At 43.0% G+C, this 15,502-nt stretch overlaps 1 protein-coding gene across 17 annotated transcripts in view; it reads right to left on the minus strand.

Annotated features, from left to right (window-relative positions):
- Positions 1-15,502, minus strand: part of EYA1 (EYA transcriptional coactivator and phosphatase 1) — a 120,332-nt gene that overhangs the window by 46,042 nt on the left and 58,788 nt on the right. For 7 of the 17 annotated variants that reach the window (XM_064170776.1, XM_064170771.1, XM_064170770.1 and 4 more), the window contains exons 2-6: positions 14,735-14,784; positions 13,195-13,322; positions 3,324-3,407; positions 1,405-1,474; positions 905-1,050 (exon numbers count right to left, since the gene is read on the minus strand). In XM_064170776.1, the coding sequence (XP_064026846.1) occupies positions 905-1,050; positions 1,405-1,474; positions 3,324-3,407; positions 13,195-13,322; positions 14,735-14,784 (478 nt within the window). The remainder of the gene's footprint in view (positions 1-904; positions 1,051-1,404; positions 1,475-3,323; positions 3,408-13,194; positions 13,323-14,734; positions 14,785-15,502) is intronic. The other 10 variants (XM_064170780.1, XM_064170777.1, XM_064170779.1 and 7 more) reach the window with 3 other exon arrangements.

Here is a 15,502-nt window from a genome sequence, read left to right on the forward strand (position 1 = left end):
CACAATAATCCACTGCAGGATATACCTGAGACCCAGTGGATTTCAACTTGCAGATTTGGGATGAATGTTTCACCAGTTCTGCACTTGAAAGTTTTAATGATTTTACAGGGGCACAAATTGTATCATGAATTTTGTCCTTTTGGTATAAAATTCACATTACCTGAATGCATCTTTATAAAACCCTCTGCTAAAAGCATAGGGAATAGATATTTTAAATGTATTCCCCCAGAGAAATACAAGACCTGTTTTCTAGTAATGCAACCTTGCTGCCAAGCTGCTGTGTCTGCTGGCAGACCACAGTCTGGCAGCAAAATGGTCTCACTTGCAGCAGCTTGGGGTTCATTTTTATTTTTGCCTATTTTTGTTACTTACCACTATCTCCTTCATCAGGCAGACAGAGCTTTGGTAGCAATTTACCTCAGTTTTCACCTCCAGAGAGTTTTAAAACATTGAAGGTGAGAGTTTTTATTTAGTGGGGGGTCTTTTTGTAATAGGTTTTCACCAGCTGAACATCAGCAGAGCTTCACTGATTCTTTCGGGTTCCAGCAAGCTGGATCAGATGAAGTCTGATCTTGATGTCCCAACAAGCAGAACTCCTCAGCAAGTCATTGGGAGCTGCGCCTGTGACAGTGTTGGAACTCCCTGTCTCTCTCTTCCTGGTTTGGTTGTGATGTTTTATATCACCAGTAAAAGCCTAACAAATCTCTCTCCTTGAGCCGTCCTTTTGAGCAGCTTCTTAGCTTTTCAGTGCATAAATTAAGCATCACTCACTGCTAATCTTCCACAAGAAATGCTAGAGTGCAACTATCACACTACATGCTAATGCAAGGGGTACGTAATCTTTATCTAAAAAGTAAAAAAACATTGATCTTGGGAATAAAATAGGATGAAAATTCTTTCTTACCATATGAAGGAATTCCATAGGGTTGGCCAGGCTGGGGGTATGTGGCATAAGCTGTAGCTTGTTGCATCCCCGTTGTAAACTGCGTCTGCCCATACGCAGCCATTGTTTGTGAAGAGGGGGTAGGAAGAATATGTGGGTATGGTCTGCTATTGATTACAAACGACAGAAAATAGGACAGACACTGCATTAGACAGACACGCCTGAACTTATTTTTAGCCTTATTATAATTGTGCTAGTTCATTAACATGTAATCATAAGCTAGACAACAGAATCTGTAAGACAAAGACAAAACAAAACAATAAGAAATCAAAGAACAAGCAAAGTAAGACCTTTCCAAACAGTTTTTGAACACATTCTTAGTATTAATTTCCTCCTCTCCCCAAGCTGTTGTTGTTAAAATTATGACTTCACAGATGGACCCAATTAGTATTTTAAAAGAGGTTAAAATCTACCTATTTCAGTTATTATTACTATTATTATTTAAAAAAGAAAAATCATACTTGGAAGGGTAAATCTGTGGTGGGGAGAACTGATGTGTTTGTCTTGGGCTGAAACCACTGCTTCCAATTGCTGCACCAAGGAGAAAAGAAAGCACACAGAAGTGTAAACACAGACACCAAAGAGAAATGTTAATTTTCCCAATATAATTGCAGAGTATTAAGACGATTTTAATTAAATTCAAGTATCACTGTATCTCAGAAAGAAAGTAGTATTTTGTCAGGAGCTACACAAGAACACTTAACATTAAATTGTGACTGCACATCTGAATACTGTACAGAGCGGTAGCTTGTTCTTTGCTCACACACAGACAACATTTTCAATGCAAACAACCTATTTCCAAACAGAAACATTCCCTGCATTTTCCCCAAAAGATTATTGGTATTTCAAGTACAATATTTTATTAACTTTCAGAACTTTTAAGGTCTGTGTTTTTGTAGGAGCTATATGCATGCCTCAGTGCAAACCACACGGCCGGCAGAGAGCGGGGGCTGCTTCGGAACAGCGCAATTCTGTGGTACAGGCAACGTGCTGCCATGTTTCACTTCTCTTCCCCCCATCTCAGCTGCTTTCTAAAATGCTCTCAGACCTTCAGAGCAGTTGGCCAAGACGTGTGTCTCCTTAGTGCATTCTGCCTGCGCAGGCAGGTGAGCAGTGGTGTCCCAGCGCCCACCACTGCTCCATGGGGCTCTGTGCCAGCACGCTGCCTGTGCTTCAGTGCTCTGGGTGCTGCAGAGAGCTGCCTGATGGGCCAGTGTGCTCTGGGTGTCGCTCCTGGCAGCCCTGCCCTCTCTGGTTACCCCTTGGATGCCGTTTCTGCTCTGCAGCCCAAAATGGGTTGGAAGCCTTTGCCAGGAGGGGCCAGTGGCAGGTTATGTGACCACGGTGAAAGCGGAGCTGGAGAGAGCGCAGGCCCTGGCTGCTAAGTGTCTGGACATAAACAAGACACAGATAACTACTCTCTGCCACCTACCCCTTTCCTGGCCAACTACAGGGGAAATCCATCATCTCCACACTTTGGGAGCACTCACCAGGCACGGAGGGAAGCAGAGAATCCCTTCCCATGCCTTCTGCACCCAAGTGGTTTCTTTTCTGTGGCCTGCAAGGCTGCAGATACATCAAATCTCATGGTCTGACCTTCAGTCAGGTCACTGTAGACACAGTTACATTTAAGCACTCTGCCTTTTCTTTCTGCAGAGGGTGAAAATGCTCTGGAAACCCTACTTTGGCTTTCAGGTTTGGTGCTTCCAGACTCAACAGCACATGCAGGAACTGTAGGCTGTGACAGGGCCAGAAAGAGGCGGACTTGCTGGAGCCCAGCTGGCTGGGAGATGTCAAATTTGGCTGCTCTAGAAATAGAGTCCCACGAGACAGTATTAGATCGGTTTTTATTTGGTTTGCAGTATGAAAAAGCCAATGTACTAGAAATACGACAGTTAATCCACAGGTATGCAAAAGGCTGTGCAGACATCTCGGGATTTTCTCACAACGTTGGCCTCTTGCACGTTAAGAGCTAAGATCTGTTTGGCTTCCAGGAACTAAAAACCTGACAAAGGAGTTAATACTTTGATGACAATAAATTACAATAAGCAAGGGAAACCTACCTCTCAATTACTACACTAATCACAGAGGCAGGTATGTTTACTCACAGAAATCAGAAGAGTAATTACTCTGGGCCAGAATACTCCCTAGTGAGACTCCCACTAAAGACACTGATGGACATTAATAAGACTGATGCTGTAATGTTCCTTACTGGGGGAAGACTATTGATTTACACTGACTGAGTAAGATGAACAGAAATAGGCATAAGCTGCAAAGCACACAAGGCTTTTTAATATCTGTGCACGGGTTTAGACCACATGGGATAGGAAAACAGCAAATAAAAAACATACTGAGCTTAACACGTTTGGTTACTGCTTACCTGATCCTGAGAAGTTGTCTAAAGACCCGTCTGTCGTGGTAGTAGCAGTAGCAATCTCACTGCTGCTCATTGGTTCTGTTTTAACTGTAGAAATACAGACAAAACAGACTCTGTGTGCACCTGATAATCTCACACATGCATGCACACACACTCACTGCAGCCACAAGCCAAATAAAACTCTGCCCAAAATGTTTTAAATCATGGCTATCAGTACTTTGCATTTGATGTATTTGTGTATACAAACAATGCAAAGTACTGGCAGCTATGATTTACAAATACATACAAAATGATCAAGAGGGTTATTTCTGTCCCCAAGGAACAAGAGACACTGTAACAAACCAGAAATCCTCATGCAGCTCTCTGCACCTGTCCTGATTCCTCTTAATCCTGCAGACCTAACAATAAAGGTCCACATTTAGATGAGGTCATACAGACATTTACAGGCTTGAAAGGCAGCAATTGGAATGAGACAAAAAGGAGTAATTTTTAAATGGGTTTCTCTGAGGCTCATTCATTTTTTTTCCATCCAAATAACTTTTCAGAAGAAAAATCAGAATTTGTGATTGAATAAAACACCTCCCTCATGGCAAATTTCTCCTCTGAGAATGAAAACTAACTTTGTACTCAGCCACCTTGAACAAACAAAGGAGACACAGTCCTCACTAAATACTTCAAAGAACGCTTTCACATTTTATTCCCTCTGCATCCACAACCCAACACAGGTGTCAGACAGCACAAAGAATTAAAGAGACTGTCTCCTGGCCCATGCTGCTTCATAATTACTTACTAAATAATGATTTTTAGTAAAGCCTCGGGCAAGCAAACAGATTTTCCTTTCTGCGACTCCAGTGCCATCTCAGTAACAACAGCATTCTGATCTGTGGAGCAAGTATGGGGCTGAGCTGGCACGGGTGAAAACAGGCATGAGAGCTACTCCCAGGAAACTACCTGGGAATCAGCAAGATCTCAAATCCTTTTTCACAAACTTAGCTTTTGGAGTTACAGCACACTGAGAGCAACCGAGGATGGGGTCCCAGAAAGCAATGGAGCTGATCTCACTACCAACATCCCACCACTTCTGCTCCTGCTGACAGAGTCAGTGCTTCCCACACATCACAACTGTTGTACACCTGCCTTTTCACCAAGGCAGTTCAGTGACACTGCAGACAGTGAACTAGAGAGAACCAAGGCAGACTGCACCCCATCTGACACAGAAAGTCTTAGTGCCACCTTCCCAGGGGTGTGTGGTGGCACGTTTCTCTGCACACATGTCCAGGAACAGCAGCTGTCGCTAGCAGGAGCCTCTTTAGGTGACAGATTTGGGAAGGGCAAGGCAGAGGCACTTTCCCCTTTTGACAAGGGGCCACTCCTTCTCTTGCCAATCCAAATCCTTATTTCTGCATGCCTCTTTCTTCATCTGATCTCATCCACAGTGTACTCTAGATAATGTCTTTCTAAGTGGGTGTAAATACTTCTCTTGCCATTGGTTTTAAACCCTACTTCATGTATCTTTGCCACTCATGTGGACCTTAGGTCCTTGTTAAAGATATTATTTGGGGAAAATTCCCATCAAAATGGAATTTCTGTCTCCACAGCTCAGGAACGATACTTAAGTGCAACCATGGTTTGAAGTGAGTGCTGTTCACTAAACGTACGACTGTTGAAGACACAGGAAAGCATGAAACATACTGCAGTGTCTTCATGGAAATGAACTCTGGTTGCTGACAGAGGGGCTCACACATTTTTCACCACAACTATTCTTTACATCTCCTCTCTCAGCTGTTGCATTTCCTGAATGTTTGAAAAAATATATGAAGAAAGGCTGTTCACTTATTCCTGGTCTAGATAGCTATTATTATGGTGGTAACAAATAAGCCCCATCATGCTATCTTTAAGAACAACTGTGACCTTAACAGACCTTGTGCCACAGCTAGTTGGGAATTTAATAAAGATGGATAGGAAGTGAAAAGCCCTCCGTTCCCCAAGCACTTTAATCAAAATGCCAGAAAATGCACGTATTTCCCTCTACCCAAGCCTAAACATAGTTCAAGAGGTTGAAAGCTTGTTACACAAAGAAACAAGCTGAGAAGAAAAGCCATGGGTTTACCAGATGGAAATATTTACCCCTGGATTCTCACTGCAGAATCAGCTTTTACCCTAGGCAAAACCTGACTGCAATGAAGCTGATTTCACACCAGAACCACAGGAAAATGAGAGCCGTTAAGGATTTTTTTAAGGTTCCAGGTCTGCCAGTTTAGCACAGTAGTGCATCAGTAGCCCATGTCTATCACGATAGGTGCATGGAGCTGTCCAAGGAAGCAAAGCTTTGGGTCGGTATGAATCTGCCTGTCACATGCTCCTGAAGTACCCTCTGGATTTCAGCTCAGAGCTCACCTGAGATGTCAAAGGATTGTTACTAAAAACCGGACAAAAATTCTCTCTGAACCTCTAAACTGATTATATTTGCTATAATTTTATTCAAACTCCTGTTTCTACTAAAGAATCTTGCAATTATAAAGAGGAGACTCAAGGTTACAGGTTGTTTATAAACAGATTACTCAATTACACTGATTTCCATCTGAGACATCAGCTTCTATCACAGATTATCAAATCTCCTAACCATGACACCCAACAAACTTAACTGCTCCTGCTTTTCAAATCAGAGAACTCTTCCTGAATCTCACTGTCTGTAAATTACCAGAAGGTAACTACTAGAAGGTAATTTCCAGCCCAAACTTATGTTTATTTTTCAAAGAAGTCCCTGGTCAAAGCAGCACATTCTAGTCCAGGTCTGGACCGTTTTATGCACTCCCCACTTCTCTAATAGAAGGCTTCAAACTCCTGCACTATTTGGCAAATATCAAATCTTCACCTCATGCACAGCTCCCCCATGACCCTCATCTTCCTCTTACAATATGTATTACAACTGAAAGAGTTGTGACATCATTGTACCCACTCAGCTACAGCAACCCCCTTACATTTACAAAGAAATAGCATCATCACCACAGTGCAAAACCAGAAACAAAATTCCAAATACCTGGGTGGAGACAAGTTTTCATAGAATTTGCAGCTGACCATCAAGATTTAACCTGCACATTCATCTGACAAGTACAGTCACTCACTGGGAGATGAGGATGCGAGAGGCAAATTGACGCTTCTACCCCTTCATGCTCTGCTGTCAATTTACACCAAACAGTACCAGTGCATACTCAGACGATCCTTTCACACCTGTGCTGGCCCATTTTCTTGTCTTTTTTACTTTCTTAGAGCCCCAGTTGGGAATCTGACTATGGCAACTGCCCTGCACGTGTGTAGCAGTTTGCACAGCACCCATACAAAGTATCTGGCCAAAGCCAGACAAGATCACCACGTATCACAGCCTCAGCCATCAATGGTAAAGAAAGTTGTCTTCCAACTGTACTCTGAGAATATGGAAGGCTTCAAGTGATCAGAGAAATCAAACCCATTCTGCTATTTAGGTGTGCAAGATGCAAGAGACATGAAGAGCGAAGCAGAATGACAAATGGGTGAGACCTTTTATAAGCGGGAAGTAATGTCCCCTACTCTTGCCCGGGTCGACTGTAAGCCAAGTACACCCGAACAGAGGGATGGTACCAGCTTGCATTCTCCTTCACCCAGCAGCAGTGGCAAACTCCCTATCGTGTCCCATCCACCCAGGCAGCAATGGTACTCCACTCACTGACCAGGGGTGAAAAAGCTAACCCTGAAATGTGACCAAGATTCATGCTTTTTCATCTACCTGTCATAAACAAAACCCCTTGGAAGGTGCAAATGCAAATGCTAAATCATCATGCCACAAGTGGCTATGGCTCTTCAAATATCACCTTATTGCCTATTAAAGTGTGATGTTAGATTAAACACTGTACTCAGCACTGGTCAGGCCACACCCTTGAGTACTGTGCTCAGCTCTTGGCTGGGCCCCTCAATTCCAGAGAGATGTTGACGTGCTGGAAGGTGTCCAGGGAAGGGCAGCAAGGCTGTGGAGGGGCCTGGAGCACAGCCCTGTGAGGAGAGGCTGGGGGAGCTGGGGGTGTGCAGCTCCCTGTGAGGAGAGGCTGGGGGTGAGGAGGCTCAGGGCAGAGCTCATTGCTGTCTATAACTACCTGAAAGGAGGCTGTAGCCAGGTGGGGTTGGGCTCTTCTCCCAGGCAACCAGCAACTGAACAAGTCTCAAGTTGTGCTGGGAGAGGTCTAGGCTGGATAGGAAGAGGAAGTTCTTGACAGAGAGAGTGATTGGTATTGGAATGGGCTGCCCAGGGAGGTGGTGGAGTCACTGTCTCTGGAAGGGTTCACGAAAAGCCTGGATGGGGCACACCACAGGCTGGTTCCCCTGCAGAATGCTGCACTTCTTGTCGTGTGCTGCAGTTCCAGTTTTTGGTGAAGTACTAAACATCCTCCACAGGTTCTGTGCAAAGCCACTGTGCCAACAGGACTTGGGCACTCAGAGACGGACTCAGCTCACACCCTCACACTCCATTCACAGTCTGGAATAGCATGTGCAGAAAACACATTTATGAGAAGCATGAAAAAAGAAATCATATTCAAGTAAAGGTGCTTCCACAATGTTGTTGATGTCATTCATCATTGGGATTACCTTCTTTCCCTCAAATGTCTGTGGGAATCAATCACTATTTCTATTAACTTTTCATTTAAATGAGGTCTTTTCTTTCAGGAAAATGTTATGTGGGAAAACAAGATAATAAAGATTTCACAAATTGATGTACAAACATAGATAAAACACAATAAATACGTTAAAAAAATACTGACTAGTCTTCTCCTGAAGGCCTTGCAAGAGGAGCTGCTACAGTGAGCCAGCACAGGAATAGACAATTATTTGACTGGCTAAAAACCTATGAAAGAGGAATAATAGAACATTATGCTACATGTGCTAAGAACTGGAAGGATGACTCTTGGGGAAGCAGGAGGAAAGAAACACAACTAAGACAAAGAGCCTGGAAGGAAGCCAGCATAATACTGAAAACACTACAGAGCAGGGAAGAAAAGATGAGCCAAGTCAGCCCTCTGCCTTCTCTTCAACGGGCAGCAGTGTGTGTCTGTGTCCTATCACCCACAAGTGGCAGCAGCTTGAGGATTATTACCACACCTTACAGTCCCCCGCTTTGTTTTGCCAGCCCAGGGCCGGAGACCACCGCAATCTTTGCCTCTCACCACACAACTGCCCTCTTATGGGGCTGAGTGAAGGAGTTAGTACCAATGCTTTACCTTCACTGCACTAGTATTTCAGGATGTATAATTATGAAGGAGGCTCTGTGTCAGTTCTAAGTTTCATACCACCAAACTCTCAATCAGAAGTCTAGAAATATCAGCTAATATCAATGACAAACTTCAGGAGTGGGCAATTAGAAAGTACCAGAACCCAACTATCTCCCACAGGAAGATCATCGTATCTGATTGCCATCACCTAGCACAACTTTTCACCCCAAAGCACACAAAATTATGGATAATTTAAATCAAATTAAAAGTCAATCAAATTAAAAGTCATTCCCTGCCAACCTGTAGGCTTGACTGCAACACTGAAAGACTATTTTGAGTGTCACAGAGTATTGCTAGAATTAAGAGTATTCAACATACAATCTGCTTACAGAAATCTACATAACAACTCATGTCCTCTCTATGAATTTCAACATCTTACTCTGCCTTGCTTCAGAAAACACTGACACGTTTTTTTCCCATTCTACAATACTGAAACTGAACAGCAAACACACTATGAAGATGGGTTTACATTCACCAGATTTAATGTTTCTAATGGCCATCCATCAGGTAGTCATATAGTGGGAAGCTCTGACTGCCTTTGTGTGGGATCTCAGTCTCATGTTGCAGCAAGTATTTAAAGAGTGAGAATCTTTTATTTTTCACCAAAGGAATTTTGTGTCCAGCTCCCTTTGAAGCCCCTCTCCCTGTGTATCTTTGAAAATCTGATCTTCAACTTATCTGTTTTCCCTTCCTCCTTGATATGAAAGTGCCTTCTCTTCTTCCTTCTGAACAATCAAAAATGGGCAGGATAAGCTCCATACTCCTAACACAGATGAAGTGTAGCTGCTTGGAAAACCGTAACTCCTTGTCCCAGTCTTCATCCATTCTTTTTCCATTCCAGTTGCATAAAACATCATCATCATCATGGGCCACAGGCTTCTGTTTCTCACTCTATGTAATTCATCAGAAGCAATTTATATTCTTTTAAAGTAAAAATCACTGCAGGCAGAAGCTGGATGCAGTTGTCTGCTCCAGCTTTGCTACTGCTTTCAATCTCTGAAGCGCACCTACCAACGTGAGCACTGTTGTGGGAACAGCTGTCTGATCAAACTTAACAAATGGCCATTTTACTAGCTTCTGCTGTTATTGTTTCTCTAAATTCTGCAGGATCAACCCAGCACAGCAATTCGCTGACAAAGGAAGATGAGAGATAAGGCACCACTATCACTTCGATCATGGTGTTGGGGTTTTTTTCTTCCCAACAGAACTTTTTAGGCAAGTCACACAGGGCCAAATGTTTAAATCTTGTCATTTGTCCAGTGCCTGCCATACCCTATGACAGCGTGTTTTGTGGAGAAACACTTAAAGAAGTCATAGAAAACTCAAATATTGTGGTATTTATATCATCAACACCATCCTGGCATGCCAGGACTGATTTTCTGAGTGTCTTCAGTCAGACATTTTGGGGTTACTGCCAGTATTCGACCCCGGGAAATTTCTGGCTGGTTAGGATCTGTAATTTCCTTGTTAATTTCCCATCACTGGTTTGAAGACTATGCTGCCCAGAAGAGAAGGAAATGAAAAACCAAATGCCAGCAAAATAATGATTCCTTAGCTATGAATTTCTCTTTTAAATTGAGATGCTTGTCTCTCACCACATAAATATCCAGAGCTGTGAAGACTGTCTCACGATCTGCGACAAACTTAGAAGAATAGTGCAAAGTCCTCCAGAAATCACTGTGCTCCAGGAGAATGCCACAGAGGAACTGTTGTCTGAGGCAGGAATTTTTAGTAAATCTGACTTGTTTAAAAAATTTTAGATACAAGGAAATAAATACCAGTCACCCAAAACCCCTTGAATGTCTTCAGCTACAGTCCTTGGCCACCACTACCTGATCAGTTCTGCTCTACCAAAGTGCAACACGTGGTTGTTACAACAAAGCTGCACACAGATTAAACTCAGACTCGTCACACAACTAAATACCTATTCAGTGCTTTGAAAGCTTACCACTAAGTGTGAAGCTAAAAATATGAGCTAATAACAGTGAGCTATCTTCCAACCACATCCTATTGTAGAACAACAAGAGACAAGTCTGAAAATGTGGCTTAGAGGCATTAATAAACAGATTTCTTTGAAACAGGGCCATTCCACTTTGAGAGAGGGGGAGGGGCTCTTTTTTTCCTTCCTCCTTCTCATCTAGTGAACATATCCTGCTCTGCAGGGTATGGAAGCTTGCCTAAATCACACCCATAGTCAAATCAAATTTAACATATCTTCACGAGATATTTATAACATGCAAACACCTGGAGGCCCTTTTTCATGTTCAGATGAAGGTCCCTTGCACCAGAAAAGAGGGGCTCTTTCACATGAGTGACAGTAAGTGCCCAGTAAATTAGAGGTCGGTTTCACATACAGGTTCAGCAGCCCATCTCCACTCCATGTGCAGCAAGCAAGCAAACCACACCACAGCGTTTTAAGGAAGGTATTTGGTCACCTCCTGACTGCATCCTTACAGTCTGCCACTTGTGTCTCAGCAGGATTCTATGTTAAGAATCTCAGAAAAAATAATTTTACTTCACTCTTCATTAATAGAAAAATAAGCAACCTTTGTTTCATTCACATCTTTTTTTCCCCTCAAACCTATTTAGCAGCTCAAGGAATCTAAATCAAACATTTTCTCATGACAAAAGAGATTAACACCAAAAATTCCACCTTCAGTTTCTTAAGCACCTGCTTTGCTCACAAATTTTGTCTCTTGGAACACATCTAATTTAGAAACAAATCTGAAGACATTTCTTTCAAAAACCTTTCCTTAAGAGCAATCAGAGACAGGAATTTACAGTTTAGACCCAAGTCTCCAGGCAGAAGTGATTTCTGGGGACATTTTTTGGGCCCCCATGCGCTCCCCCTCCCCAAACCTGAGGGGCTCTGGGTGCTAGGGCTCAGCAGCCAGTCTGCAGTGCTGAGAAGGGTCATGTCACCTGGGAGAAAAGGGCAAACAAAAGAGAACCGTTTGGCTTCATCTCACAAGGTCAACATGCATTGCAAGTCACAGCTTTCAGGGTAGGAATTCACCCAAAATTAATAGGCCTGAAGTTTAAAATTCTAGGGTCAGATAAATAAGTTCCTGTGGTTTAATCCACTCTCTCCACTAAGCTCCGATACCTACCGTATCATTATTTGCTTCCTCAAGTCAGCAGTGAGCAGCTAAAATACATCGCCCATCTCCTGACAAGGTAATGTCCATGCCCACTCTGCAGAGCATATGCTTGCACACAACAGCTACTGAGAACACAAAGGTGAGCCAGATGGCGAGTTTGTCAGTGTTTCATGGAACAACCCCCATTTTTTTGCTGCTAAAGAACCTTCAAGTTTCACAGAAGGCACAAAAACTGGTGGGATTTTCAGCAAATGCCTTCATTAGCTAGAGGAATTGTAATTGGAAAGGGCCAGGCCAAAACTCACATATGTGATAATCTGATAGAAAAACCTAATAACATGACTGGGTATTTAAAAGGAAGATGACTCATCTGTGGACATGAAATATTCTTCTGTGTAAAATACATTAACACATTATGCCCTTCATTTATTCTTTTAAAAGCTACCTTTTTTCTTCTGTCTTAAAAATTGATTGCAGCAATACTTTTACAGCAGTGGCAAAAACTGAATCATGCACAACTGTGGCAGAAATGGCTGCTAATCTGCTAACCCACAGAGCCTCCCCACTACAGAGGACTCCAATTAGAACAAATAACAGAGATGTTTGGGGAACTGAGCGGGGACAACATCTGCATGATTGACATGTGCCCTTCCCGGAAGAATGCAATGCATGTCCATGACCCAAAAGAGTCTGGCAGCACTAGTGTAACCCAGTTCTTAGGGAAAAAAAAAGGCCTATCTTTGCTACAACAGTTGTTTAAGTATATATTTATATTGAGCAGCAATACTGAGGCTGTGTGGCTCTTTTTCAGTACTGCCTTGCAATCCCTGGTCATGCAGCCAGCCAAACATCAAATACAACCCTTCCTGCTTTTGCCATAGAAATGTTACAGCAAAGAGGATGCTTTTCTGCTTACTATGTAATCTCTTCTGCACTTCATTGTATGCATTGTTATATGCATTATATTACTAGCAAAACTGCTAGGTTGTTCTGCTGTTAGTATTCTACTGAGAACAAACAGAACTTATCAACTGCCTGACTGCTGCTCGAAAAATAGGTATCAGTTTACCACACGGAATAACTATATCTGTTTGAATTTTAGCCACTCAATCAGAATAGCAAGGTAGCCCATGGAAATTTCAACACTCAGTTTTATTAGCCTACTTGACAGTCTTAGGAGCTTACAAAAAGGGAGAGCACAAACACCAAACTGGTGTAAAAGACTGCAAGATTGTGGGGGGTTGCCTTTGTTTTTTTCATTTTAAGCTTCATTCATCCAAGCTCTATGAATGGAAAACAAACCTGGAATAAAAGCCATTGGTGACATTTGATAACTACTGTTAAACACTGAACATTGGCTCTACACATGGCATAACATCAACACGTTTACACCTAAAACAGGACATCTCCCCATGGCTGCAAGAACACCAATGCAACAAACAACAAACTCTGAAATACTGAAAAATGGTGTCTCACCTTCCGTGCCATTGGGTGTCATGGAATTATTGTTTATGTGGGAGTTATCAAGTTTTGGACCACTGGGGGATTCACTGCTACCACTTAGTCGGCTGTGTGGGCTGGCTAGATCCTGCATTTCCATAGACCTGCAAACAAGACACAACTACTTTTACTGACATTCAGCATTGGTTACAGAAAAATTACCTCCACAAGAAGCAGCCTTCTATTTATCAACATCCTGAAAACACTTAGTAAAAAGTCGACAGCTCCTCCTGACTTCTTTTCTAGTGCTAAATTCATTTTGGAGCCTCACACACCACTGACCAGCTACTGTAATGCTGTTTGCAGCTTCTAACAGAACACAATTCAGATATGAAGCACTATGCTTTAAACACACAACCTTGAGATTTTCAGATGCATGCAAAGATGGAAGCACCAGTACACACAGTCATATGTTCTCCTAACAACAAATTAACACTCTGCTCTTTCAGTGGCAATATAATGGGGCCTGCAAACCAGACAAGACACTTGAAGCAATTGTGGAAACCTATTATCTACTGACAGGGAATGAGATATTCCTGATGTACGTGTTTACTCTGGCGAACTACTTAATTGTTCCTCTGTTTCCGTTGAAACAAATGCAGCATTAAAACATTATTCTGTCTGCTCACTTGTTTGCTTTGTGGATTACATAAAGTGTGCCCAGCTGAAAAGGGATATGATCGGCACACAGCAGAGCCACCAGGCGTTGGTGCCTCAGCGCTGGGCTGCGGCTCAGCAGCTGTTGCTGCTGAGTCAGAAAAGCACAACTCTGATCCAAAGCAAAAATTAAACATTTATACAGCACACAAGGAGGTGAATATTTCCAGTTAGTGTTTTCCAATAGCCCTACACAAAAAAGCCAACTGCCATCCTCACCATGACATATCCCTTGCTTGATGCTGGGGAAGTTTATGATTGAAGTGCCCCATCCTCCCACTGCTTTATACCTAAAACTTCTGGCAATGTTATTTGATGTACTCGGTCTAAGTAACTGCTCCCAGTAGAAATTCTGTAGGTTACTGTGTCTCCATGGCATTTGAACCAGGGATTTTTCCATTTAAAAGAAATGCTTAGACTCTTTTAAAGACCACGAAAATGACATTAAAAATTCCTCCCACAGAAACAGGATAACTGTCCTTGACCCCAAGTGTCATTTCAGCCATGAAGCTTTTTGCATGTTAACTGAAGTTTTATCACAAGTTCAAAACACAAATCCTTCATCTTGTATCTCATTAGCTAGACCAATCTACAAAGAAGGATGATCTTCTAACGAGCCTAAAAAGTCAGTAGAAATAATAGGAAGTCAAAGAATGTGCATGCTCATGCTTTACAAACTTGCTTTCATGCATGTGAAAGTGAGATCCCAGCACTACCTCATTTGTTTAATGCCAAAAACAGCAATAAGCATTCACTTATCACCTGAAGTTAAGAAAGATTTAAAAGGGAAAAACAAAAAAAAAAGAAAAAAAAGAGTCAAAGGCTGGCAGGAAATAACAATTTTCAATCAAATCCTCACCTGAAGCTTGAGGAAACAGCAACATCTGAACCAGTTCCGGACTTACTCACCTGTAAACCAGGGAAGCAAACACAAGCTTCTATTACTCCACTTTACTGTAAGGCCTTAATTTAAAGAAAGATCAGAGCAGGTGAGTTTCTTGTCCTGAGCGCCGGAGCAGAGGCGGCAGTGCCCGTCAAAGGCATATTGTCTTTACATCCAAGGCTGTGCTGCTGTTTCCCGGCAGGTCTCTCTCCTCCCTGCGCGGGGGGACGGCGGCCAAGTGACGGGACGGTGATTCATCAGGGACCCGTGACAGCTGCAGAGGGGCCCCGTCCTCCCACGGCCGCCGCTGCACCCCTCAAGATAACCCCGCCTCACTGAGCCACCCCACCAAGGGCCACGGGAACCCCAGCCCCCGCCACCCCCTCGCCTCTCCCATTGCCAGCCAAGGTCTCTCCCTCCCGTACCCTTTGCTCTTGACAGTTTCTTGCCCTCATCAAACTGTCTCTCCTCTTCCTCCACTCCTCACCATTCTCTCTCCAGGCCTGGACAGCTGGGAACCCCCAAGTCAGCTCACTCAAAGGCAAGGAGCAAAGCAAGACAGACAGGCTGACACTGGTTTTTGGGGGGGGAGAACAAGAGGCAGATCTACCTATGGTAAATATCTTCAATACATGACCCATCTCCAAAACAAGCCCATCTCTGAGCATGGTGAATTGAAATAAACCCCCTGCACATTACCACACGAAGTTGCTAACTAGATTTCTGGTAAGATTATCTAAAAGA

This window comes from Pogoniulus pusillus, chromosome 34 (assembly GCF_015220805.1).
Source record: "Pogoniulus pusillus isolate bPogPus1 chromosome 34, bPogPus1.pri, whole genome shotgun sequence".
Lineage (NCBI taxonomy): Eukaryota > Metazoa > Chordata > Aves > Piciformes > Lybiidae > Pogoniulus > Pogoniulus pusillus.